Raw genomic sequence first — 27,976 nt, forward strand, 5'->3', positions numbered from 1 at the left:
TTCATAACACTACTTATATGATTGTTATTATAGGAACTTAGATGTATGTATATTTTGATACTAGTAAATATGTTGATAGCTGACATACAAAAATAAGCAAGTCTTATGAAAATATACATTTTTGAAATATAATATAAGCATATGGTACCTTGTTTTCGATCGGACCAAAAACATTATTTTAACGCCTAATTTAGTCATATTTAGTATAATTAATTTATTTTATTTTAATTTATCTTTTTCAAAATTAATAACAGCATATTTTTGGTGTTCTTGTTATTGTAAGGCAAAAAAAAGTTTTGTTTTAAATCCTTAATAAAAACGTAGCAAATTACTGCCAAGAAATAATTAAGAACTGACTGCTTCGTATTCTCTGCATAAATTAGAGTATTGTATTTCGGTTTTGTAATTTTAATTCAGTGTTCTATATATTTTGAAATGCTCCGAAGGGCTTCGCAAAATTTTGTTAGAACGCTTTTTTAATGTCTAAAAAACTCGAAAATTTTTCATAAACCTTTATAATTCCATCTTGTCTTGAGAAAACAAAATATACTTTTGACCATAAATTACAACGCTATTTTTCAAAGACCGTAAGCGCATCAAACTCATTGTAAATTTCAAAACTAGATTTAACCCATAGTGAAGCAGTTTAGGTTTGAATTACATATTTTTTATGGGAAAACAAAGCCAACAAGATCGGATGAAACCAAATAAAGAAAATTCACATTAAAGTCGACCGGAATACCGGACGGACGAAAATCATTTAATCACTGTTTAGGAGCTACAGCTACAGATATGATTGGATGCCATCTGATTTCAAGACCATAACTCGAATCGTATAATGCACGTTTTGTATTGAAACATATGAAACTCAAGGACATAGAGTCTCGTGCTGTATTTATGCAGGTTAGGGAGATGTGGTATATACCATAAAACAATTATACACATTTTGGAAGCTAATTATCCTTTACAAAATTAATAAAGCTAATAATATTGAAAATTACATTAAAAGCATTTTTGAGGAGTGATCATATTGTCTTGCTAATTTGATTAGAAAATGTCAATTGGCGTGTGAAATATCAAATTAATTAAATAATTATTAGATAATTATTAATTAATTAAATTTTAAACTAATCCATACCTAATATCAATAGAGTTGTAACATTTTTTGGTAGTGTATATAATACCAATACATATGTAGGTTAAGATAATGTAATTTGCACATTACAGCGTAGAAGTTGAAGGACAATGCTTCCACCTACCATAATTTTGCAGAGTTAGATGGTGTAATTGGTTTGTGAAATACGTATACTAAGCCTATTTGGGTATGGGCCACTCATAATTTTCCGCTTTCTGACTCTCTGTACTGAGTTAAAGTTTTTAAGTCTTATTAGTTAATAGGAAATATAGGAAAGTAACAGTAGGTCCAACTTTCATCAAAATAATTCACGCATCATCCTAGTTAACGTTAAAGAGCCGAATAGCTAGTTTTTGTGAAAGCTATTCTTTCATCATTCTGAATATTTTAAAACAAATAGTATAGATTTAGACATTTACTTCGTTAGTCCATCATTATTCGATAAACAATTGAAAGTTAACTTGAAATATAAAGTCGAATATTAATCTAATAATTTTAAAAATTAGGAACAATTTTCAATAGCATTTCTTGATAGGTAATTACTTTTACTATTAGTTCATTAAAATCATAAAAATTAACATAAACTTATTTATTATAGCCCTTTTTATTTTAATTAAAATTGTATTCGCTTTCATCATTTATACTTCGAAAACAAATAAATAAATAAATATCATAAACAGCCACCAAACCCCGCATTATTTAATACAAAAATTTTCAGCCGCGCTCACTTCACTTTTCACATGCGCATCCTGTATTTACCACACAGATGTCCTAAATTCGCGTAAACGCACTCGTCACTTGTCGTGCTCTTCCTGATAGAAATAACAGTTAGTCGCATCCGAACCACCAAACTGTCAACATTTAAATCACGGTAAATACAACGGCAACTCTCTTTCTGCTGTGCAAAAACCAAAAAAACAAAAGTGCAAGTGAAAATGTTTGCCTGCAATTGAGGCATTTAGCGCTGCAATCAACCAGCTTTTCGCTAGAAAATTTACACAATTGAAAGCAGCAATTAAGTTAACGCATTTAACGGAGTGCAAATTGCAGAAGGCGTACAAATTAAGTAGCAAAATTTCAAGTGAGCAAATTGTAGTGAAGCCAAACCCATTTTTCCACGGTGGCGTCTGCCAGCAAGTGCAGGCGTTTTACGGGCTTTGTGGGTGCGCCATGCCACAACACAAGTTCAAATAAATCGACGATAAGCGATAACAGTTTTGTGCGCTTCGCAGCTAGATAAACGCGATAAAGTGCGATTTAATTGGAATTTAGTGAAAATTACTAATGATTATGTAATAAGTGAAAATTTTCACCGAAAATATATGAGAAAAAATTTTCATCTCACCACAGCGACATCTAGGCAGGGATACTGAATTTTGTCTGTATACGCGGAGCAACCGCCGACGAGATGCGGAGTCTGCGTCCAACTTAAAAGTGGAGCAAACGCTGTGCAACAACAAAGCGTACAGCTGATTAACATTAGCACACAGCTGTTCGAGTGGTTTTATCAATGAAAGGCAGGCATACATACCGAAACACATTTAAAACATACATACAATTGCTTGCATTGGGGGTTGCAATTATAGCTGTCTAGCTGTAAACATAAACAAACACAAAGCATTTATTTCAAAGGGGGCGGGGGTGGTAAGCACACCGCCAGACGCTTGCAATTATGAGCGCTTTATTATGAATATTTCTGAGTTGAGTTTGCGCACGCGAACACCTGTTGCCAGCCGGTGATTTACGAGCGCCATTCAAACGAAACCCCTCAACCCCAAAACGGTTACACACTACACAAACACTCGTAACCGCTTTAAAGCATTTTTATGTGTATGTATGTGGCACAGCCGACAATCCAGCAGCAACAGTTGCCACAGGCTTTTGGCCTCTATTTCTAAAGCTCTATGGTGATGGTGGTAGCAAGTGGGGTTTGGATTTTGCTTCATTTGGCAGCAATTATTTCTACTCAAGTGCTTTCAATGCATTTTTTGCTCATTCACAGCTGCCTGTAATATGCCGCTGAGCGCCCCTAACGCTAAACAACCATAAAAGCCATTGCCGCCGGGAAACAGAGCGTAAAGTAATACGACAACATGGTCACCAAAACTACAACAAACAATAATTTGCATATGAATAATAATGAGGAGAATGATATCGATCAGGATGATGGCATGCAGGATCTAGGTTTACCTGTGTCCGTGCAGACCTTCCTCTGGCGTCAGATTGCGCCTTTCATAAGACCGAAATTGGGCAAGCTGCATGAAGCTAGTTGCATGGTAAGTTCAGCTTTAAAAAAGTTCTTATTGACTAAATTACAGAAATAAAAACCACAACAAAAATTGAAAATTAAATTTGTGTTATGTGTAAAAGAAGTGCCAGATATACACGCATATGTAAATGTGACAACGCCAATAAAAAATTTTACTAATTGTTTAAGTAACGGCGCTAACGGTTTTTAAGGAAAAGCTACTAAAAGCACCTGTACATAGAACAGAATAAACAAAAAAAAAATTATAAAAATATATAAATATAAAAAATTGCAAAAAAATAAATAAAACAAAAAAAACTTTAACTTCGGCTGCACCGAAACTATAATACCCTTCACAGGTGCAGTTTTATAGCATAAAAGTGTATAAAAAGATCTTGATTCTGATTGGATCGGTCATTTTAGATGACAGATATAAGCTACAATGGTCCGATATGAACAATTTCTTCGGAGATTGTAGCAATGCCTTGAATAATAATATCTAAAAAAAATTTGTTGAAGATACCTCGTCAAATGAGAAAGTTTTCTACGCAAGCACTTGATTCCGATCATTCAATTTGTATAGTAGCTATATGCTATAGTTGTCCGATATCGGAGGTTCCGACAAATAAATAGAATTTTTTTAAAAAAAGAACGTGCGCAAATGGAAAAAATATTCCAAAAACTCAGAGGCAAGTTCGCGTAAATACAGACGGACATGGCTAAGTCGACTCAGCTCGCCAAGCTCATCTTTTATATATAATATGTATATACTTTATATTTATATGTAAATATTCCGACGTTTATCGTGGCAAACTTAATATACCTTGTTCAGGGTATAAAAGATATAATAAAATATTAAAAATCAAAAATAAAAAATACTAATAAAACATGCAACATAAAATATCGAAAAAAATGTAAAACACTTAAGTATTCAGCTGTAAATAAACGCTATTTATGTTCAACACAACAACAAAATTTACAGCATTTGACAAGAGTATTTATGCAAAATTCTACGTGTCTTTCAATTATTCACGCAATTTGGGCTTCAAACATACATACATACGGTCATTCTTAGACACATATATAAATTTATGTATGTGTTACATATAAATATACATATATGGTTTTTTGCAAATTTTTTCGTATTTTATATAACTTTCTATCTTTCTACCACTTTGCTGTATACTTCACATCTCTATTAATATAATATCAAATTGCCTACACATTATTAATACATACATACATACAAACATATTGTCATTTCTTTAAATTGTGTAAAATAATTGGTCTACACGTTTTTGATTTCTTTTTATTTTTGTTGTTTTTGCTCTTCATTCCATTCACAAATGGTAAAAAAAAATACATTTAATCAACGCCAAATGCAATGCTCTCATAATTGATTGTGATTACTTACTTGTGGTGTACGTACATATACTCGTGTTTGATGTAGTTTTGTCAACATGCACCAGGACATCATGTAAGTCAACATACATACATACAATGTTACAAGAGATATATTAATTGTTTGACGTGTGAACTGACCGAAAATATTTCGATACCTTTTCTCCCTTAAAAGCTATTTTGAATGAAAACTTTATGAAGCATGACTTATTCTAAGTAGATAGCGACAACAGTGTGGCATGCAAGTACATGTGTTGTTATGTATATAATTTAAAAAATGTTATTGTTTCCACTCCTTGAGAATACTAAATTTGTATTCATTTTGAAGAACCTTTCATCAGAGGATATATTTGATCTTCTTTTTTCTTGAACCGAAAATCTTAACCCATGATATACATATTACAAGTATATGTCAACTTGCTTTGAATGACGATATGAATCTCTAGGATTGAAAATCAGGGCACAATCGGTTCACAAATACAATGTTTATAATTTATTTTTAATACTCTTGGTATCTTTCTTTGTTATTATTGCTTTGGTACTAATTACTTATACTATATCCAAATAGACTTTTGATTGAACAATGTAAAACATCTAGGCAATCTCACCCCTAGTTGTTCTAAATTTGGGTTATTATATATAATAAACATATTTTAACTGTCAATAAATTTATTTAAAAGTTTCCACATAACAATACAACATGCATACTAGAAAAAGAAATGATATTGAAAAAAATGACAGAAAACAAATTTTTGTGTTCGCAGTGCAAATTCTGCTATTTTCCTAAACAATATATTTTTCTATGCAACTAAATCAAAAAACGTTTATTAAATTAGTTAAAATACCTTTTAAAAGTTTGTCGAATATTAATTATTTCAGCTAAATTAAGCAGAGTAAGTTCGGGAATTGTGAACTTTTCGTGTTCGGATATTGTGGGCATCATGGTAAAAAGTCTGCACTAGTATGCCTATTGTGTGTTTTTATACTCACATAACCGAAGCTAAACGCTATTCTTATATTGATTTTTACTCTGCGCTTATGAGCAATTGACGAAAATATTTTATTTTCAGTCGTCTAAAGTATCAATATTATTTTTCCTCAAATACCCAACTAGACATAGCTCAGCATGCCAAAAAAAAGGAGAAATAGGTAAATGCGACTCGAAAATGATGAAAAAGCCATTAAGGTTGTTAGAAATGAGGAAATGGGCATACTTTTTGCGTCAAAGACATTTCAAGTGCCGCATTTCACACAGCAAAGAATAGCAAGGGGTAATTCCTTTTTTAACATATTAATATATACGCCACTTGGACATAAGCCAGTGAAAGATGAAATTGGGAAGAGTTAGTAAAATACAGGTATGCATTAGAAATGACATCAAGTCTTTGGGGCCTCATAAGACGCTATGTTAGGTCTTTCTGTTTGTTGAAAAAAACCAGTTGCCAAATAAGTTTTCTATCAAGCAATGTATGGGAAGGATTGGCTCTATAGATTCTTGTTCGGGCACAAAAGTGAGCTTAGTATTCGAGCTGTAACAGAATATGTGAACTCATATTTTGATAAACTTGAGCAAAAGTACAAGAAACAAAAGTTTCCGCATCATCAATTTGGAACGTGGATGAAACATAGCTTTCAGTTGTACAGACTATGCTATCAAAGGTTTTGTCATGCAGAAGAAAACATCAGGTTGGTGTAATAACATCTGCTGAGCGAGGATCATTGGCGGCTGCTTTGTTATACCTTTTTTTATATTCCCACGGAAAAATCAGATTTCACAACTTATGAAGAATATATCCGGATGAGTACAAATTGACATACCTACACCTTGCCAGACAGAATGGAATTTCAATAATTTCTCTTCCACCACTTTTCAATCTTTGGTTAAAACGGTCAGGGAACCACTAAAGTCGAGCTTCAGGGAAACAAACAATAGTTTTAATATATTTATTTATTAATTTTTAACTGAATTTCTTTTTATTCTTTTAGCCACGAAAACCACTTTTTTTATTTACCGTCCATAAAATTAATATATGGACTAACAAATTAGTCTATTATTAGTAGAGTGGTCTACTTTACCTGAATATCGTGATACACCTCACCTGTCCGTTTTTTATTCATCAACATGTAAAGACATCTCATATTATAATATTTTGACATAAATTAAGTTAGAAGTAAAATGACGCCCACAATACCCGAACCTACTCTACATTTTAACACCAAATAACATGACTCAATTTGCAACTAATTGCTCCAGTAATTAGACCTGCTTAAATATGGTATAAGTTGTATAATTTTTTACGGCTGATTCAAGTTTTATATTTACGATTTAAAATCTAGTAATGTAGCCATAAAACTAAATAGTTCATTGCGTGATTTCTACATATATTTTTCGTGTAATATTTACCCTAGAGCTGTTTAGAAAAATTCAGTACGAAGAAGATATTAGACAGCTGCTTCATAATTTCACACAAATGAAAGCGATGAAGTATTTTTGTTCAAGAAAATATCATAAAGGGCCAAGGCATATTTTAGGTTACGAAAAAATGTTTTTAATATCAATTTGTATATGTCGCTCGACAATCCTCCTGAACATCGCCTCCTTTATTAAAATATTGTCGTATGCTAAGCCCCGTCAAGTGTAAATTTCAACATAACCGTTTATATGAGGCACAATATGAAAACTATAATTTAAGATTTATTTATTTTATAGATTAAATTCCGTAAGGTTTTTAACTAATTATAATTTGAGAAAAATTCAAAACCATTCTCGTTGATTCACATCACAATTACATATGTATATATGATTTTCGAAATACAAATCTATAAACTTAATGGACAGCAGTGCGTGTGTGCAATAACAGTTAAATCCTTAAAATGACAAAATATTATTCTTCCTAAAAAATATTGTTTAAAATTATTTGTTACTAAATGCGTAGTTGTTTGAAATTACTAATAATATATTTATAAATTGTTTTGCTTGTATATGTACAACATAGTTTGTGAATATTCTATATACATATTTAATGTTTTACTTTTTGTTTTTGTTGTGCATGCACCAATGAACTACTTAGTATTTTGTGATTGTTTCAAATATCGACGCGTACTTCTTTGATTTGAATTAACCCGTTCCATTTTAGCCTTACTCTACTTATCGCAAATAAAACATGTTTAATAATAATAAATTATATTTTACTTTTAACTGCTACTCGTCCATCAGGAATCAAAAGAAGCTTGCAAGGTAATAATTTGATATTTTTAATAATTAGAAGCGTCATTGCTTCTAAAAAATTTTCGGTGGCAAAAACTAACGAATAGTAATTTATAATCGCAAATCGGTAGAATTTGAATTAAATTTTTTTTTAAAAACTCCTATAAGAAGGCAATTTGAAAGCTTAGTAACAATTTTTAATCTACAACCTCTAAGGCTAACTTCTTTGAATAATATGTGTCCATAAGAAAGCATCACTTAACCAATAAAATTAATCATAATGCTCAATAGTTATAGTCGTAGTCGACAAGTGTTGGCAAAGCTCTTTCCAAAATCATGAAAATATCAATAATATATAATTTATATGTATATATTGCGAAACATAATAATGTGCGAACCCCCTATACTTCAGGTTTGCAAAATTAAAACTGATGCAAATGTTATGATTAGAGAACACTCAGCAATTAAGTCTTAAATTTTATTATATATAAAAAAATATAATCAAAATCAAAAAACGAGAGATTTCAATTTATTGCTCCTTTATGCATTCCTCAGTTAACATACAACTAAGGTACTTTAGAAAACTTAACCTCAACTTCCAACCCATTAAATTTTATATAAGGAACTCTCAATAAATTTGTATACTCTCGTATTTCAAAAAACTTCTCCTAGTTATTAATAAAGTTATTAATGCATATAAGGGCTCTTCTAACTTCGCCACAACATCATTAACCATTTTCCCAATTATTTATACTATAAAAACACTCTTCTCCCCATTCACTGTATCAACCAACAGTCCTTTGAAAAAGTACTCGTACAAAATATACAATTCGGCTTATCACCGCCACTCACTAAAGCGCTAGGCGACATACCACGTTGGCGTCTACTGCAAGCAGCATTGCCACACGTTATGCATTGTGTTGCCGCTTTACTGCACAATCGTGTCAAGGATATGCAGGCGATTGGTCCCGTAGAAACCAAGTTACTCTACACAATGCAATGGATATTGCTCTATGCCGCCGAGGAATGTGCCGACGATGAGGGTGGTCATGAGGTTTTAGGCGATGAGACACCGAAACAAAAGTCGATAGAGCAGTATTTGTTTTCGGTGCCCACAATAACGGTAAAACAATTTAAACTCACTATCAAAGCAAACTTTTTTGAGTATAATTTACACCATTTAGCTCTTTGTCTACTTGTTTGCGCCCATCATACATCACTTGAAAGAGTCCGATTTCCAAAACTTTCGTTTGGAGAACGGTATTAAGTTGTGGCAGGGTATGTGGGACAATCGTGCACCAGGTGCACCGTGTTTTACAGCACCTGTAAAGCCGAAGGCACGTAATTTGCTATGCGCGCCCTCACCAAAAGGTTCCACGGATGTCTTTCCGGGACGTAAGTGTAAAATTGAAATGTGAAGTTATTTAAAGACGTTAACTTATCTCATAAACAAACTAGGGAAGCAATCATCTAATGTTGACGAAGCCACATCGCCGAAACCTGACTCGCCGCAAAGTCAGCAGTCCGAGCACACAAGGCAAGAAGAAGATGTAAGTTCTCAAACCGCTTTCCTATAATAAATAAGTACATGCACTATTATAAGCTTAACTAATCTGACGCTTCGCAGAACTCTTGGGTTTCATCGCCAAAGGAATTCGCCTTTCCAGAGACCATACCTGAGGAGGCGTCGAGCGTGGAGGATGAACGTGTTGTAATTTTTCGTCTACCCTCAGCCCCACATCTTATGGACAACTCATTCTTCACGGTAAGATTTGCTCCACAACTGATTATAGAATTGTAAAGATATTTTATGTCTCTCACAGGCCGACGCGAGTTTATTGCAGCAACAGCAATCGCAAAGTCGTCGCGGCAGTCGTCAGTCGATACACTCACGTGATAAAGATAAGCCTGCAACGAAATTTGAATTCGACCAGCAAGAGTTAATGCGTGGAGCTTCGGTTAAGGAGAAACGCAGTCCTTCGATGGAGAAGGAAACCGAGTCGGACAAATCAGACAGCGTGCACGTCGACGTATCAGCAGCCACCTTTCTAGATGTGGCCGTGCTGCGTTGTCTCTTCATTTCACACTGGCAGGAGGAGGGTATTTTCTGGAGTCTGCAGTACATGTACAATCGGTACGGTATTGAGGCTAACGGTTTAGTGTCAAAGTAACTAAACTTTTTATTTACGATTTAGTCTAAGCGAAATTGGCGAGGAGGCTTCTATTACACTAAACCAACCACGTAAACGCTCTAATTCGCTACCTATACCACAAATCGAGATTTCGTTATACCAAGGACCGGGTAGCAACAGTCGCGATAGCCCTAGCAGTTCGGTAGCCAAAGACTATATTGAGATACCGGAACCATCCATAACAGCGTGCTTAGTTGGTAAGTAAAAAAACAAGAAGTAACTGGCCCATTCGCTGGTCTATTGTTTGGTGATACAATCTCTTTTGGCAGAAGAGTCGAGCCCAACAGTGGAACGTCGCGGTAGTGAGAAGAAGAAACGTGTCAAAATGGCGGACTTGCGCGCATTCGTCGAAACGAAAATGTTCTCGAAATCCGAGAAGAATCTTGAAAAAGTAGGCCTAGATACAAGCTCTGCTAATGGCAAGAGACCACTGCAACATGCAGTAAGATTGAACTTTACTACAGTTTTGGTTTTGTTGTTTTACGTTTTGGTTTAAATGTTTCAATGTTAATTACCCTAGATATCTTTTTTTGTATTCATCAATATTATGGCACAATAATCTATATTAAATAACCCGCTTAAAAAATATGCACAACACTTTTTTTGTAATTAAAAATTCTCCCACTGCCTCTTATCTTAAGCTCTATCTACACTTGTTAAAAATTAATAATAAAATATCTATTTTACTTATAATATTGTTATATAACATCTTCATATACTCTTATATTGAAAGTTCAATTACTTTTGCTAAATACTCATGTAACTGTTTCAATTAAGTTGATGTTTACCTAACTGATTGAACTTTACGCTTCCCGCTAGGAATATCATCGCAGTCTAGATACCGGTGAGAAAAAGCTCTCACGCTCAGCTTCTATGATCACTAGAGAACCGGCGAGTAATCTCATCAAAGGCAAATCGATGCCAAGTTTAAGGTATGTTTGAAGTCACACATAAACCTATCATATCTTGAAATTATGTTTATGCTTAAAAGCGTACATTTAAATAAATTAGTAGCTATAAAACATTATTATCACCGAAAATACAGTAGGAAACTCAAGACATCACAACATAGTATATACTTATACATCTCTTTATTACAAAGCATTATGAATTATATAATTTACGCTTCGATAAAGAAAAGTAGCATTGTAATTCTCGACTTATACTATAGGCTTTAGCTAAGCTTTCACTGGAAATTCCGACATTTCAACAAACACGGAATTTATACTAAAATTTAATCCTTAGAAACATAGAAAGTACATTTTCAAAGCAGTTACTATCTTTGGAGTAAATCTGAAAACTAAAATATCTACTATTAAGAATTGTTTAAGCTTTGCACAAACGTGTTTCAGAAAAATCGTACAATTTTCTTCTATATTTCACCTACATCTGCAAATTTTTAGAAAAATAGTTAATTCTCGTTTAGATATCGAAATTTGTCGAAATAATATCACCACCATAGTTATTAGTTTTTTCAGCAAGGCTTAGTAATCTACATATATGTATATAATGTATTCTACCGATTTTTTAAACATTTCTCAAAGTATGCCTACATAGTTTAATATCGTTTTCGAAATACTTATAATGTTCACTCGCTCGATCTTTACAATAGAAAATATGGTTCTTATTTTATGGTTTTACTACCAGCCGAGCACCACTTGAAACAATATATCGACAAATTATAAATTGTGATAAAAGTAGATCCAACATTAACATTAAATGATTAAATTTCCAGACTTTATACAAATATATTGAATTTTATATTGGGTATTTAATATTTTTTAAATAGAAATGCTTTCAGAAAAATTCTCACACTTTGTTTTAACAATAAATGTCGATAACATTCTTTAGTTTTCTAAGTCAGGTTTACACTTCACTGAAGAAAAGTGTATAGAAATTTGAAACATAATACGGTTCTTTTAGAATGCTTTCATTTCATTGATTTCAATCGTGACTTTCGAAATTTAGAGATGATTTTAAAAAACGTTTATTAAGGGTAAAGAACACAAACTCCAAAGCAAGATAGTAGTTTGTCACACCTAGTTATATAGAATAAGATAATTTTTTAGAAGGTTTATCAATCTAGAAAAAAAATCATCAAGGTTAAATGAATAGATTAAAATAGAAATAACGAAATTTTTCATTGTTCGTTAAATTTGCATTGCATCTCAAAAGCATTTGGCATATTTACCATTCATCTACTAAAATATTTGCTTTTATTATTAAATTGAATTGTTTTCGAACCTAATCGCTGATTACTTTCCTCTAATTGATTAATTGTAGCTATCAAGCGTCTGAAAAACACGTTCATATCTTATGTGAACGCCGTAAGTCAGAAGGCTCCGCGCTTCTAACACGGATGAAAAATACTTGCAATACCACAACTCTACAAAAACTGTTAGTGCTGATAGTTTAAAGTTTTTTTCGATTCAAATTTAAATTTTTTTTAAATAATAAACATTAGCACATTTTTTTTAAACAAATACCTCATAGAATTTTACCCTGTTTTGTCCCTCAATCCTCTTCAAAAAAACAGAATAACGATTAAACAAATATACCCACTTATAAACACCCGTAGATGAGCTTAATCAAACTTATTATGCCTAAAAACTATTTTTATAGAATTTTTACAATTTAAACCTTTTTATATGCAAATATTTTTTAATAAATTTATAACATTATATGAAGAGAGTATTAAAAAACATTTTTGTATTCACATGTAAATATTTACAAACATAAATCAATATAGGTTATGTTCCTTTATATACCGTTATATATGAAACTTTTTGAACACCTTTTACACTGCTCGGACACGAAAATACAATAATTTAAAAAAAATCTAAAATATGTCCGCAATCGACCACCCACTTAACGGCACTTTCTTAACACAAAACTCACCAAACAACAACAAATAAACACGTAGTTCTATATAAATCCAAAACCGTTGTATTACTATTTCTTACTAAAACTTTGCACTCTTCTCTCAACCTTAAAATATACAAAGCTGTCTTCTTGATAGCGGGTGAGTCCTCTCTAAATAGTGAACTTATTTTTCATTAAGTTTGGGTTTGCTTTTTAGAATTTCAAATAATATTACTATTTTCTGAAAATCACCTTAGATTCTTACCGTAAAACAGCATTTCATAAAGTACAAAACGTTCGGAAGATTTCGAATATGTTGTACCCAACACTTGAACTCATTCCGAAGATATTCGACACAGATACTTTTTGGAAAGTATTAGGCTAGGGTCGCATAGACAAATAAGAATTTCATTTGGCTTAGAACTTTTTATATTGATGTAATAGCATTATATACATACATAAAAAGAGCAAAAATTTGTTTTGAGAATTTCAACTTTCACAACCTCTCTACATTGCTACAGATTAAGCTAGGAAAAGGCATCGAAGAAAACTCCAGTTCAATTTGTACTATACCTACATACGACATTGTACCATACTGTAGTTTACCGCTACCTTTAACATTTAAACGATCACCTTATGGCACCCAAAACGAAAATATTTTTAAGTATGTAAATATTGGGGTTTGTGAATGAAATTCTTTTCTGATAGCTGTCGTTCCTTAGCAGGCAATGGCAAATTTTCGAGCGTATATTTTCCATGGAAAGGCGCTCATAAAATTTATTAGCGCTTTGGAGTGCAGTTGAGCCTTTAAATCCCACCATTTGTTGGATAACAGCAATGACCTCATAAATAATAGAAACCCGAGCAGGCATCTTGATACCAAATCTATCATAGGTATTTCAATCAGTTATGCCTTTAACATCGCCAATTGTTTCACTTAATTTTAGATCAGTTATAAAATCTTTACCAAATATAAGAACCTTAATTAGCCTAAAAGTCCCCTATGTGTTATTAAGTTACTTTTAAAGTATAAATTTTGTTCCTCGTGAGAAATCCTTACTTCTCAATTGCTTACTCAGTACAAAATCTAGTTAGTAAGAGTCATCTAAAGTTATGACACGTCGTTTTCGGCGTTAATGTTGGATAAACCTTTCTAAAAGTTTTGCATGGAGCCATATATACATAGTAGGTGCTGATCATTCTTAGCATTTTTCTCTAAGATCTGGAAATAATATTCCGATTAGTGTTGGGTATAAGAACATGATGCTGTCATCTTTCTAAAACTCAATTAACTATCTCATTAAAAAAGTTGCTGAGCACGTCATGTATTACTGCATTTCATATAAATACATATATTCACCGTTATTTTGTCAATATTCTAAAATAGCTTATATTCTCTTAGTTAGCACTTTTGCAAGCGTTTACCCTAATTTGCGCTTTACATCACAGCTTTCTTAGCCCGCTAAAAACTTTTAGTCCATACTTTACTCGTTAACCACTTGTTTTCTCACGCTCACGCCTACATACCCATAGCCATATTTAGTTTCAATTGAATGGGCTTTTAAGCAGCTATCGCCGCCGCACTGCCGCACATCACGTCATCACAACTAATTTCGCCCATTTTTGCATTTGTTCAAAATTACTAGATTTTACAGGTACGTAGAGCCACCGAAAGCTATGCGTCCCTCCCAGTCAACCGGACCACGTACGGCCTTCTATCCGCGCAATCCCATAATCACAGTCACGGAACACACGCCTACACCGTCGCCAGATTATCTTAAACGCCAGGTGAGTTATCGCCGGAAATTTGTGTAGAAGTATGTTTGTCGCAGACCTAATTGCTTAACACACGAGTATATCATTTCCACAATTGCCCACGCAATCAATCACTTTTCATTTTCAACTCTTCCCCTCAAGCAGGGCTCCATCGATTCACAGTTGGATGCACTGAGCAATGGTGGCAGCATTAGTGGTGTGGCGTGCGGTACAAGTGGCAGCGTTGGCGGTGTTGGTGGCGCTGGTATCACAAACGGTCGTTTCCGCGGTCAAATGTTACGTTCGCACACCGACTCGCACATCGATTATACGGGCGTAGAATCAGAAGCACCTGGCAGCTCGTTCTACATAACACGCGATGGCGGCATCGATTATGAAGTTGTTTTGTTGGCCGTTTATAATATCTTCAAACGTGATATGACCATTTGTTCGCAGCGTGTACTGGAAGCGGGTTTGAATATTTGCGAATTATTACTAGAAATGGGCGTGCTGAAGTTGGGCGAGCATGCGCACGAGATATCGATGGGCATTGTAAAGCGTGCGCTACTAATTTTGGGTTGCCATAATGGCTGCAATGATGGTTGGTATGCTCTTTTTTATATTAATCAAATATATATGCTTTTTTTCGTCACAGGGGCACGCGGTCCGCCGGCAGATTTCCTGCGCAGCCAGTGCCAGAAAATACTCTCACGCATACTACGCCAGGCCAGCCAACGCACCAAGCGTTACTTGCAGCAGATGGTAAAAACGTCCGACTTGCATGAATTGGTCGACTTCTTCCATGCCTTTGTGGCATTTTGCGTGGACCCAAGCTCATTGTTGTCGCCGCTTAGTGAGTTTTTCTTGATCTTACTAGCTCCTAAAAATAGCTTTAGACGCACGTTTAAATTACTCTATATTTATTTGCCATATGTAGTGGTCAGAAAAGAGCTGTCTTAGAGAATCATTCACATTTTTCGGATGAAATCAAAGCACTGAAATAGTTCTATGTTTTACCATAAATTATTTTTGAATGAACAAAAAACGCTTTTTATATCAGAAATGTACTCCGGCATATTCTCAACCGTCTTCCATTAATTGATTAATTTTCAAGGAAAGCTTCTCTTTTCAGATATGTAATCGAAAGAAGCTTCTTCGCATCCGACTAGCTCAGTAGTTTTTAAGGAAAAATTTTGATCTCTGAAATGTACTCAGAGGCTTTTCTATTTATTGGCTGAGAAGTAATTAAAGAAACTCTTTTGATGTCAGAAAAGTACTCGTAGGTTTTTGATTCGCCTCTGCTTGTCTGAGAAGCTTTTTAAGGTAAATTTCTGATGTGCGATGTTGTATCGGAAGGTTATTTCATTCGTCTCTGCTGGACTGAGGAGTTTTTTAATCAACTTTATTAATCAACTATGTAGTCAACGGCTTTTTTCGACCTCAATTATTTGAGAAGTTTTTGAGAAAAAATAGTTTTTTATGTAGGAGCTGAGGGTTTTACATTTTATCTACTTGAATGAGTTTTATTATAAATGTACTTAGAAGGTTAATTCAGTACCTTCTGGCAAGCTGATGAGCTTTAAAGAAAACTTTTGATAAAAGAAATTTACTCGAAGATTTGCTTTATAAGAAGACACTGAAAGAGAATACATAAAAGGACGGCTCTTTCTTAAAACCACATTAATGTATCTCGATATTTGAATTTTTCCCCAAATTTACCTTCTGCTTTTGGATGAACTAAAATTTAAATTATTTGAATATTTTATTAACACAAAAATATTTTTTAGAAAAAGAAAATACAAAAAGCTTGCATCGGCAATACATATACTCTTACTACCATAATATTTACTTATACCCTTCGTGCAAACATGCTCGATAGCTCTCACAATAAATTTGCATGGCCAGTAGAATGTTTTTGGTGTTTTTGCTTTTTTCCTTAACATTTTCTTTGACTTTCTTTTTGTTGTGACTTTTTTGGAAAATGCCATCCATTCCCTTGTTGTTGTTGCTGTTTTTTGTTCGTCACGCTCCCTCTGTGAGAAATATGTACACACACCAAATCTCTTCGTTGTATACTCGTATGTATGTATAAATGAATATAATAGCACATAAGCGCACGGGTGGATTTAAAAATGTTAACACCGATACGTCCCCATCAGGCGGCCAAGGTGGCTATTCGACCAATTTCAGTGGCGGATTGAGCGGCGGACCGGAGTCACAGGTGATTGCAGCAGTCTTCAAACCACTCGTAACACGTTTCGTAGAAGCAACTAAGGATCTCAAGTCACCAGAAAGTTCCACACTGTACAGCGATATACGACAGTTGGTAACCTATGTGAAGGGGGCACATGGTGGACCATTCCGGTTGGTGGCACTAAGTGGCATATTAGCTGTGACACCGCGACCACATAAGAAGGGCCCGGTGGCACAAACAACCCGTGTCATAAGGTTGTAGTGTTGTGGCGTTGAGATAGAGGACTAGCTAAACTTATTTTTTATTCTTACAGACACATACCGCAGGCGGAAGTAGCTCAAAGCATACCAAACGATGATAATCGCTCACAGCGTCGTCTCTTACTTAAAAAGCGCAGTACATCATCAGCTTGTGCTGTGGTAAGCTTTATATGGTCTTAAGAATATACATGAATATTGTGTTCACTTACAGAGCCTATTGGAAACGGAGCCCTGTGAAGAACACTACAAGAGCAGTCAATCGCCATTGAGTAATTTTCGTCGTCGCACCACAGGTGTGCGACCGACGCTCACACCGCGTCACAGTGAACGTGCTTTACTCTCTGACTCAACATCGAGCTCGGAACGAAATTCGCTTGGGCGCTTGAGCGGTCTCGTCCGTTGGTTTCGCAGCACTCCAAAGGAGGCTTCATCTATCGATTTGGAAATTGGTTCACTAAATCCGGAAATCACATCAACTTTCATACGCCACGCCTCATTGAAGATACAACGTGGACGCACCAGTGACGGTATTGGACGCTCAATACAGCGCGCTAAACGGCGTGTAGAACGGCGCTTAAATCGGTTTGGTGGTATTGTTAAGGGTAAGAAGAAGGCGGGGGGTATTGAGGAAACCGCCGACTACAGTCGACGTAGCTCTTCGGATATGTGTGATGGGCCGCGTGAGTCGGAAGTGGTAGTATTGAAGGAGAGAAAATTAATACCATTAGAACCAGTACGTATGGGTATGCTGCGTTTATCATTTTTGCTTGAGACCTGTGCGCCTGGTTCGTTTCCCGATCCACAGCTTATTGCAGCCGTTTTGGATTTGGTAAGTATCAACTCAGCAAAATGTATAATCTCATTACACTCATTTATCTTTTTAGCCTCAAGCACCACTTGTTGCACGCGCCACCTTTCTGCTAGAATGCGCGCACTTCGTACATCAATGCAACAAAGGACAATGGCCGCCGTGGATGAAGCACAATCTCAGCGGCTTTCGACCATCTGGCACCAATCTCAATCTGAACCAGGCCAAACATCAGACAACAGCGACTAGCACGCGACGAACGCACATTTTACAGCGCGCAGCAGGCAAAATGTTTCATCAGGTAAGGCGAAATAAGTGGCAGAACCCAGAATTATAACAGAATCAAACAAGCTCCTTTATAAAAGTGGGCCGAGATGCTTGGCGCTCGTCTTGAGGAGATCATCTTCACCGAACGTTTACAATTCGAAGCGGTAAATGCAACGCTGGCCGATCCAGAACGTCAGCGTGAACTACTGCAACAAGACGAAGAAGAGGACTTCCTTGACGAGTCCTCCGTAAATCCACATGGCAATGATTGTCCACATGCATTGAAATTAATAGCTTGTGTTTTACTCTTTGAAATCACTTCTTTCCTACGCGACACTTATGTAACGTTACCGAAAGCTTCAAAGTTGCTACATCGTGAGAAACATGCACCCTGGGAAAAGGTATATCGCGAGGCTAACCGTCGTTGGTCGATGGCATTGAGCTCCATGGGTCACTCGCAAACGTCAGCGCAGAGCTTGCAATCCATTGCCGCCGGTAACGATGCAGCTGGTAAGTGTCAAAGATTTCAAATACAAGTTGATTCTATTTTGTAATTTGCTTTATTTCTCAGGCGGCCAAACGGAGCGCAAGATATCTTTTGTACTGCACGAGCCGGACAATGAGTCCGAAAATAGTAGCAACACCACATTGACAAAAGAAGGTGAAGAAGGTACCAACGTTATGTAGTTCAAGATTTGATATTATATTCACCTTTCAATCTGTTATTTTTAGCTCGACGCCCCGCAGCTTCGGCAGTGCGACCTTTTCTTTTACGTCGTGGCACAGCGACTACAACAGGGGGCTCATTTAAGCGCCGTTCATTGAAGTTGCGGCGTAACACAAAGGATGGCAAGGATTTGGAAACTGATTGTGAGTATTTGCCCTAAAGTATAATAAATTTTACATCTAAGATTCTTCAAATGGTTGATTTAGTTTTGAAATTTGTCGTTTGAGGCATGATTTATGGACAAGGTTTCAGTCGTCGTTATAAAACGGCAGAGCCTTAGGAATATCAAACTTTTTTTTTGTATCAGTCGGACTTAGACCACATAATAAGAAGCTGATTTTATTAATTTATATTGCCCTAGAATTACCTATAATCTCCCATTCCAAAATTTGTTTAGTCAAACGCGTGGACTCCATACAATCTCGTCGCAAAGTTTCATCGCTCTCCGATCGCAGTGACACCTCCGAGCAGGGTATGGTCAGTGGGGAAGAATCACCTGGAATACTGAGCGATGATCAACAACCCGAATCACCAACAGACTCAAACGAGACTGATGATACGGCCAAAAATATGCCTTGGCTGAAGGCAGTCATAGACCTAATCACCAGCTATAACTACTATTGTTCACATAAGGGCTATTGTCATCCATATTGTTATAAGAGGCATATGCGCTCTTGCACGCGGTTGATGAAGGCAACACGCAAGGTAAATCAAAAAGTGAATATCCGTTAATAATACACAAATTCTTTTAACAAACTGTTTTCAATCAAGATCTATGGCGAGGAGTTCGGTTTCATTTTCGACTTCGAACATCCAACTGTGGAACCGACTGCGCCCGTAAGTGCTACTACCAAGTCACATCAAACACGACCGCGCTCAACACGCAAAGTATCGGAGCAGAGTTCAACACACACTTCGCCTTCGAAGCGTAAGGACAGTATCTCCCGACGTGATCGGTAAACAGCAAAAGAAAAATTTGACTGGAAACTTTGTAAGTAATACATTTCCTTGCAGCATAAGCGACGATCCCGATATAGAGATCGCTGAGAAGCTAGCTGACGCCTTTCATCAGGAGAAGGAGAAGAAGGAGCAAGACGAACCGCCCATACTGAAATATCAACGCTTCTATATACGCACATTATTCCATTATCCTTTTGCAACCATGCTCAAAGGTGCTGTCATACTCACCGAAGAAATGGTTATCGAGACAATGCCTGCCGCTTGGGAGCTATTGCTCGATTCAAATCAAGACACCGCTTCAGCGAGCTCTGCAGTCTTTCTAATGGGTTCAGTGAAAGCGCAAAATTTCGCCTTCGACATAATGCAACGTGCTTTGAAGAGCAAGGATCCCGATGTACGCATCGGCGCTGTACAAAGGTAAATACATATTACTCATATACAAATAAAGTTATGTTTATCATCTATTTTTGATTTGTAGATATCTGGTGCTATGGAAGAGTCGCTTTCATGTTTGGCCGCGCATGGAGGAAAATGCCCATGATCTTACCTTCAAAGTACCACCCGGTGGCATTGAGTTCACGCTACCTTCACCAAAAATAGGCATCGAAAGCTTACCAGTTGTCGACCCACCTTGGATGCCGGTCCAGCAAACCAAAGATATGGATGTCACACTCAACCAAGACCGACACGTGAGTAAATAAATTCCTTTTCAGTCACATTACAACATATCAATCTATTCGTTAGCGTTCGCTGGTCACGGCAACGAAGAGTCGCAAAATGCAACAGACGGAAGCTATACGCAACGCTTTGCGCCAACAACGCGACAAGCAGCGCGCCGAGCGTCATAGCTTCCTCATTACCACCATACCGATCAGCCAACAGGCTTCACACGAACCAGGCATGGAGCATGAGGATCACGAGGGTGAAGAGGATTTGGATGGCACGCGCATACATTTGCATCATGCGCATTCGCTATTTCCATCGGTGCTCTGCTCATCGGTTATGCAGATTGTGGGTTGTTTGGATGATGCCGCCATTGGTACAGATGGCAACGCTGTCTATGAAATTGCCTATCAGGTTTGAGTGAAAATCTTATTAATTAGATGAATAATTCAAACATTTGCATTCTCTTATGTCACATTAGGCCATCTGGGTTTGTCTCGTCGAAGAGTCCGCGCTCTTTCTGCGCTATGTATTTGAGCGCCTAACACGCGATCGTCAAGATCAAATGTTTAAATTGCTGCGACATTTAATACGTTTTGTGCCACGCTTGCCGCAACAGGCCGCCTTCGCTTTGTATAACTCAATCATTGGTTATATAATGTTTTATGTACGTTCATCAAATGAACACAAACAGGAGCTGGTCGGTTCAGCCCTCTCCGTACTTTGGATGGTAGTTCACAGTGTGCATGGCATTATGTTTAAGGATCTCAAACAAATTCTACGCAAAGAGCAGTGTGATGCATCCATTTTACTCACCGCAAATGTTCCGGCAGCTAAGAAAATTGTCGTGCATGGACCGACTGATGATGATTGCAACATACCATCCCAATTCCCGGTGCAAGAGGACACATTGTTCTGTCAATTGCTGAAGGAGGCTTTGGACTACTATCCCGTGGATGAAAAGAATCTGAATCATTACTGTCTGGTGGATTACAAAAGTAGTAAGTTCATGATTTATATTTACTTCTGCTGGCTCTATTGTTTCTTACGTTGTCAATCAGGTCAATGGAAAACTCGTATTATATTGTAGAAAATATTTTTACATTTCACATTCGATCGCCTCTTTTCGGACTATTTAGAGCCTCCGTATAGATTTATATATATCTGGTTCAGCCAAATCCTTCTATAGTCCAGAATCGACTATAGCTCAGTCTTGTTGTCTTAATTCCAAGGAAATTGAGAACTCGTACTGAGCTTATGATCTCCGAAGCAAACATGTAGAGCCCAGAAGTATTTCTCTTACGATCACCACATTACCTTTACACAGGTTAAACACTTTTAATTTTTCAGACAAAATCCTCAACCCCAACTGGTACATACGCGATTTGTATTTTTTCAAGCGTTCACAATATCCTGAAGTACGTTTGATACTCATGAAACCGGAGGATTCCTTCTTGGCATTGCAAAGGCAAGAGCTCACTAAGAAATTCGTCGAAATCGGTAAAGTGCATTTGACATGGGCCATTTTAAAGAACGTCGATATGGTGGTACAACGTGTCGTTTTTCTACACGAGGAACTTATGAAACTACCATCATTTCCACGCAAAGCGCTCGAAGTGGATCTGGACTTACATCAGGGTGGTGAATATGGCGAGGTATGTGCAATATATGATACAATAACAATGGGAGTTATTGCTAATGTTTTTTTCGTTTTCAAGGTGCTCCTGGGTCTGGACGTGCTGCACAAATTCATGTGGGTACGATTGATTGCGCGCATGTTCGAAGCGATGGCCGGCAATTTCGCCTACTCCGCCGACATACAACTATTCTTGAATGTACTTTCCGGGGCAGCTATCTTGCATGCGGAAGATTCCTGCATTATGCGTTATGTCATGGCCACCTATATAAATGCCGCTTTCAATTTTAAGAATATATTTTCTACGAATGGTTATTTTATGATTATGCCGACCTTGTTGCAAGTATATTCGTTGCATCAGACCAATAAGTTGATCACCACCACCATCGAGTACGCAGTAAAACAGTTCTATTTGCTTAACCGGAAACCATTCATTTTGCAAATGTTCGGTTCGGTATCAGCTATACTCGACACAGACGAAGATGGTACCTACGGCGAGGCGCACAAGGTAAGTTTATGTTTGAACTCCAAGATATTTGAAGCTTCCTTCCAATTAAGTAGCAAAAAAAGGCTTTCTAAAGCCCGGAAGTGTTTCTGAGTCAAGTTAGTATCCAGATATCAGTGATCATGTCCTAATTCTTTTTTATATTATTTTTTTCAATAACGGTAGGATTAGTAATTTTCCATAGATTTACCAAATGCAGATATTTACATATATAATATATACATATATTACATAAAGATGAGCTTCCAAAACCAGCAAAGGAAAAAACATAATATCTACCTTTTCCCTTCTAAAGATTTGATTTCGCCAAACATACACTTACTTCGTCTTTCTCTCTTTCTCAGGTACAATCGAGTTGCTTGTTTAATTTACTGCTGAGTTTAGAGGATCCTTCACCTGATCCACTAAATATCGCTGAGCTGGTTAAGGAGCCTAAACCATTGAAAGCCATTGACTTTTGCTATCACGATGAGGATGGTGACGTCACCGTACTGGATTGCATCACATTATGCGTCATGGTGGTTTCCTACTCCGCTGAGAGCACACGTGGCTATCAAATGCTGGTTTGAGACCTCTGTTTTACTCTACCACTACAAATTACTTACAAACCATTTTTCCAGATCATTTTGGAGGCTATACTACCATGCTATTTACAACAAATACAATCTCCCAGCTACATTCCACTACAGGGTAAATCGGAACGAGACATTATATTACAACTGGCCGTCGCCATACGAACTATGGTGCATAATTGTGAGGGTTTAGCAAAGAGCTATAATGGTCCGTATCGCAATAGTCCAGAGCACAAAGGCTCATCACAACGCAATTGCAGTCGCGGTCCGCCCTGCTCACCCGGTCTAGATTTTGAGGAAGAATCACATTCGAAATATGTAAATGATCCACGCACAAAGAACGTCGCTGACTCGGGTGAAGACTCTGAAATGATACGCACGGAGTATCGACGTCCACGTGATGTGCTGCTTTCAGTGGTTGGCGATTTCCTTAGCAAGTCCAGCACACGGTTGTTGGAATTGTCCAAAAAGTTGCCAAACGACAACAAAGCGACCGAGGTGCTGGACGCCAAGTGTCATATGCGTTTGGCGGACATTGCGCATTCGCTGTTGAAAGTCTCACCCTACGACCCTGAATCGATGGCGTGCCGTGGTCTACAACGATATATGCAAGCTATACTGCCACGCGCCGAGTGGTCGAATGATGCACTGCGCAACTCATTGATCACGATACTGCGCCGCGTGGATAAGGTATTTTTGAAAATCTCCAAGAAACCTTCGATACGACGTAATACGGATTGGGAGGCGGCAGCCGGTTTGCTTAAGGGTATACACGAGACCATCGTGCGGCATCCGTATGTGCTGCATTGGCAACAAATGAAGACGCTCATTAGCACGGTGCAAAATCTGATCGTAAACGAGGGTACGAGCGCTGGTGAGGGTGTATCAAGCGCAGGTGCTGCTCTTATGTCTCAGAATCCTCCAGCCTTCTTTTGTTCGACAGTGGTGCGCTTGGTAGCACTACAAGTGGTCAGCCCCGTGGATTGTTTCTCATTAGTGCAGATATGTGGTGGCAGTGAATTCGCCACGCAAGAGAAGGCCGAAGGTTTTCTAATGCATTTGATTATGCCACTGTGCTTGAAGGTGTGCTCGGGACGAGGCGTTTCCGATATTGGCGAACTAAAGATGACCGATGTCTCATTTCTGTTAACTGTCGTACTAAATGCTATGAGCCCGCCGGCCGGTCGCACAGGACAAGCAGTTATACAGACCAATCGGGTGGGTGGCGACTTGCGCGCTGGTTCGTTGACATTTACAGGCAGTCGCGATGCCAAGCGACCGGCGCGCATCTCGGGATCGCTATATCAGGCTGCCTTTTTGGCGTTGCGAATTGTATGTATTTGCTTCGAGAATCGCTTATCGAATGAGTGGCCGCGGATAGTGCGTGTAATGCGCGATCTAGGACGGCGAAATGAAGCGGCGCCAGATTTGTGGAGTTTCCTCGAATTCGTGGTCACGCACCGGACACCCTTGTACATCGCGCTGATGTCGTTTATATTGCATAAAGTAAGTAGCGTTAGCATTATGGATCAGTTCTACTAATTAATTCTCGTTACTCTCTTCCCATTACTGCTACTAATCCCACACTTTCCAAAAATATAGATTTCGCAACCACCGATCGGCGACCATGAACGTCATATGCAATTTATAATACGAGAACGCCTACGCGGCACACCACCTTCGGGCGGTATCAAGTCAAAGGGTGCTCTTTTGCTGGAACTTGCCAGAGAGCTGAAGGATCTGAGAGATGAACTCGAGGAAAAACGTTACGGTAAGCATATACAGAAGTACATATATTGGAGCGACCATAACTTGTAATGCCGCTATTTTTTGCAGATCGCGAGTGCTCGGATCAAAAGAAAACGGACACACCCGCCGCAACTAGCGCTGGCGAGACGCACAGAGCTCAACAACGTCCTTCGCTTATATCCATATTCACCGGCACCACCACCGGTCAGGCTACACATTCGCACATTTCAGCCGTGCCCATTGATTCACGCAGTGGCTCCGGTGGCATTTGTACACCGAGTGACACGCTCTCTCAACAAACACTACATCCGCCCAGAGAGTCATTGTCCAGCAGCTCAACAGGACGCGAACATCACACCAGCGAGAGTCAGAGCGGTGAGAATGCCGCCGGTTCTGCGCCAACACTTGTGGGTGCCACGGGCACCGTCACTACTGGCTCGAATCATGGCGCCAGCTCTGCAACCATTGCTTCCGCTCTGCCACCAGCGGTCGTGTCGCAACTCTCACATTCCCAGTCACTGCAACAGGCGCCATTTAAAGCACAACCACCCAAATTGCGTTTCGTATCTTCGGTAGAGTTCAGACATTCCTCTGGTGAAACGTCCACCACACCGCTATCCCCAGAGAGCCCGGCCGAAGATAGTTCCGGTGATCATACGCGTTCACGTTTACAGCGCTCAAAAGCGTCTAGTCGTAAAACGTTTAGGTTGCGGCGTAGTCGTCTAACGCCCATGGAACCGCCAAGTATTGTAAGTAAAGTTCTTTGGAGACAAGTTTTTGCGAGTTTAACTCTTTTAAACGTTAGGTAACGCAAATTTCACAGGAAGAGCACCCAAAAACAATTGGCGAGATATCGTGGGACTCGGTATCGCAAACTTCATCCACATCCGGTTATCGCGATAACAATAGCTTACAGACCGGCTTGTTGTCACCCGATGGTTCGCTTGGTGGCATGACACTGGGACGCTCACCGTCACAGCACTCTTTGCTAATGGTATTTGAAGGTCATGATGAGGACACGCTTATTTAACAATCACAGTCCAGCCCGACGCAGACTGAGGAGTGATGCGTTCGTTTGAGCAGTTACACTGCTAAACTATAAAGTGTATTGTCTTCGCTAGTAAATACGAAATTGTTGCAGTTCTTCGTCGGATGCGTTGATAACGTACTCACAATTACACATAATTTGTTAACAATACTCACAAGTACAATGAAAGCAAACATAATTAATACAAATTGAACTTTTTTAATAGATTTTAGACAGTAAAAATTGTATTATTGTTATTGTAGGGTTGACATAATAACCAATGTAAAATTATTGCCATTAAAATGTGCCAACTGCATGAAGTAAAAATATCATTTTTCAATTACGTGCTCGGATTTAATTTGTTAGCAGCAGCTTTGGCGCGATTTTCTTTCACAATTTTGCGCCATTCCAACCATTTGGCCACATCAGGATTATCTGCATTGCCACGTTCTTCCAGTTGCAAGTAATAGGCTTCACGTAAAATTTTAAAGACTTGCATGCTGTAATACGGCTGTTGAGTGACGGGGTCAAAGTAGCGCGCAGGTAATCTATGTAACATAATAATTATTTGTTTAGTAGAACGAAATATTTTGTAATTATGTATGCTACGCACTTGGTGATTGGGCACAAATAGCCGGAATTATTATTCAAACGCTTCGGTTTGAAAACGGATTGAAACACCTTGTCATTAAGATCGTTTTCGAGTGTTATGAATGTGCGTTCACACTTTGCAGCTGTATCTGGGGCATCGCCAACGCCTGTTGCACCCCTAGAAGGCTTACGTACTACGGGCATGGTCATTGAGTGATAGCGTATCATCGGACCAGTATATACACGTTTTGTGGGGCGTGTCTTTTTCTTTTCCAATTCCATTTTCTGGAACTTCTCTGTAATAATAAGTATGTTGTTTAATAAAGTGCCACTTATACAAATGAAAAATGATCAAAGATATGATATAATTTTTGGCAAAAGTTATGATTTGTATTTAGCTGTTGGCTGGTTATTTTTACCCAGTGATTTTTTATTTTCCTCTTCAGTAATTTTGGCTTCTTCCAGCAATTCTTCTTGCGTTGGCATGTATTCTTCTACCCTTCTCACACGCCGCTTTTTCTTGCGTGCATCATCCATTTCCTTCAAACGTATTTTGGTTGCTTGTGTTTTAATAGCAGTTGAAGCGCGTATAGATTTCCGACCCGAGTCTATAACAGTGAACTTCGGTCGCGGTCTTTTTACTATTTTTCCTGCTTTTCTTTTCGGTGTTGGAGCTACATCTTTTTTAACCATTGGTTTGGGTTCCTACAAATCGAAAACGCTAAAAATTTGCACAAACAAAATCTTTTAATGTATTTACTTTGTAAGCTTTTGTGTTGACACCGCCACGTTTGCGCTTCTTCTCCGGCGCATCTTCCGTATCAGATACAGGTTCATCATTTTCGTCAATACTAAAATCGGAATCCACTACATCTTCTTCCTCGTCTTTTTGACTACAAAGCATATGTTTAATAAATATTTGCTAAAATAATTGAAAGTATATCAACCATACACGTATTCTTTATCTTCCTCTTCCTCCTGAAAGCCACCATAGGATGTCTTATAAAATTCATCTTCCTCCTCCTCATTCAAAAGTTTCGCTATTTTGTTGCCGGCATTGACTCGCCGTGAACGAGTTGCAGCCATGGCAATCAATAAATTGTTTAATTATCTAAAATTTCGCACTAATTTTTAAATTTATTAAAAGAATTTACGATTTGCGAAATTAAGCCAGAAATTTTTGTTTACAAACAGCTGTTTGTGAGTAACGTTGCCA

The 27,976-nt window shown here is 37.6% G+C and overlaps 2 protein-coding genes across 7 annotated transcripts; one reads left to right on the top strand and one right to left on the bottom strand.

Annotated features, from left to right (window-relative positions):
• The first annotated feature begins 1,972 nt into the window (after window positions 1-1,972).
• On the top strand, window positions 1,973-26,512 carry unc80 (unc80, NALCN channel complex subunit). 6 transcript variants are annotated; one of them, XM_036357218.2, is made up of 37 exons: window positions 1,973-2,006; window positions 3,138-3,411; window positions 4,834-4,860; window positions 8,002-8,022; window positions 8,789-9,115; window positions 9,177-9,387; window positions 9,451-9,542; window positions 9,620-9,757; window positions 9,816-10,126; window positions 10,188-10,381; window positions 10,454-10,626; window positions 11,004-11,116; window positions 12,468-12,581; window positions 13,189-13,206; window positions 14,693-14,834; window positions 14,967-15,402; window positions 15,457-15,654; window positions 16,907-17,249; window positions 17,309-17,414; window positions 17,467-18,084; window positions 18,140-18,364; window positions 18,429-18,840; window positions 18,902-19,000; window positions 19,063-19,200; window positions 19,455-19,762; window positions 19,829-20,013; window positions 20,072-20,434; window positions 20,496-20,706; window positions 20,762-21,094; window positions 21,162-21,681; window positions 22,031-22,335; window positions 22,399-22,824; window positions 23,166-23,384; window positions 23,442-24,899; window positions 24,996-25,164; window positions 25,230-25,891; window positions 25,948-26,512. In XM_036357218.2, the coding sequence occupies exons 2-37, from the start codon at window positions 3,229-3,231 to the stop codon at window positions 26,170-26,172; spliced, it is 10,023 nt and encodes a 3,340-aa protein (XP_036213111.2). In that variant the 5' UTR covers window positions 1,973-2,006; window positions 3,138-3,228; the 3' UTR covers window positions 26,173-26,512. The 6 variants fall into 6 exon arrangements, with proteins under 6 accessions (XP_036213111.2, XP_069962184.1, XP_069962187.1 ...); XM_070106083.1 differs by having other exon boundaries at window positions 16,961-17,249; window positions 17,309-17,411; XM_070106086.1 differs by having other exon boundaries at window positions 10,454-10,575.
• On the bottom strand, window positions 26,443-27,961 carry YL-1 (Vacuolar protein sorting-associated protein YL-1). Its single transcript, XM_036357245.2, has 5 exons — window positions 27,713-27,961; window positions 27,521-27,653; window positions 27,180-27,465; window positions 26,783-27,056; window positions 26,443-26,717 (listed from the first exon to the last, which is right to left on the bottom strand). Exons 1-5 carry the CDS (start codon window positions 27,844-27,846, stop codon window positions 26,510-26,512), a joined length of 1,035 nt encoding a protein of 344 aa, XP_036213138.1. The 5' UTR covers window positions 27,847-27,961; the 3' UTR covers window positions 26,443-26,509.
• Window positions 27,962-27,976: the final 15 nt, after the last annotated feature.

Source organism: Bactrocera oleae, chromosome 2 (genome assembly GCF_042242935.1).
Source record: "Bactrocera oleae isolate idBacOlea1 chromosome 2, idBacOlea1, whole genome shotgun sequence".
NCBI classification, from domain to species: domain Eukaryota; kingdom Metazoa; phylum Arthropoda; class Insecta; order Diptera; family Tephritidae; genus Bactrocera; species Bactrocera oleae.

Bases quoted from the DNA above. Each gene is read 5' to 3' on its own strand.
- unc80 (XM_036357218.2), top strand. From the start codon at position 3,229: ATGGTCACCAAAACTACAACAAACAATAATTTGCATATGAATAATAAT. The intron at 9,116-9,176 runs GTAAAACAATTT...TACACCATTTAG, and splicing joins TTTCGGTGCCCACAATAACG to CTCTTTGTCTACTTGTTTGC. The intron at 18,841-18,901 runs GTAAGTGTCAAA...TTTATTTCTCAG, and splicing joins CGCCGGTAACGATGCAGCTG to GCGGCCAAACGGAGCGCAAG.
- YL-1 (XM_036357245.2), bottom strand. From the start codon at position 27,846: ATGGCTGCAACTCGTTCACGGCGAGTCAATGCCGGCAACAAAATAGCG. The intron at 27,654-27,712 runs GTATGGTTGATA...TATGCTTTGTAG, and splicing joins GAGGAAGATAAAGAATACGT to TCAAAAAGACGAGGAAGAAG. The intron at 26,718-26,782 runs GTGCGTAGCATA...TATGTTACATAG, and splicing joins TATTTGTGCCCAATCACCAA to ATTACCTGCGCGCTACTTTG.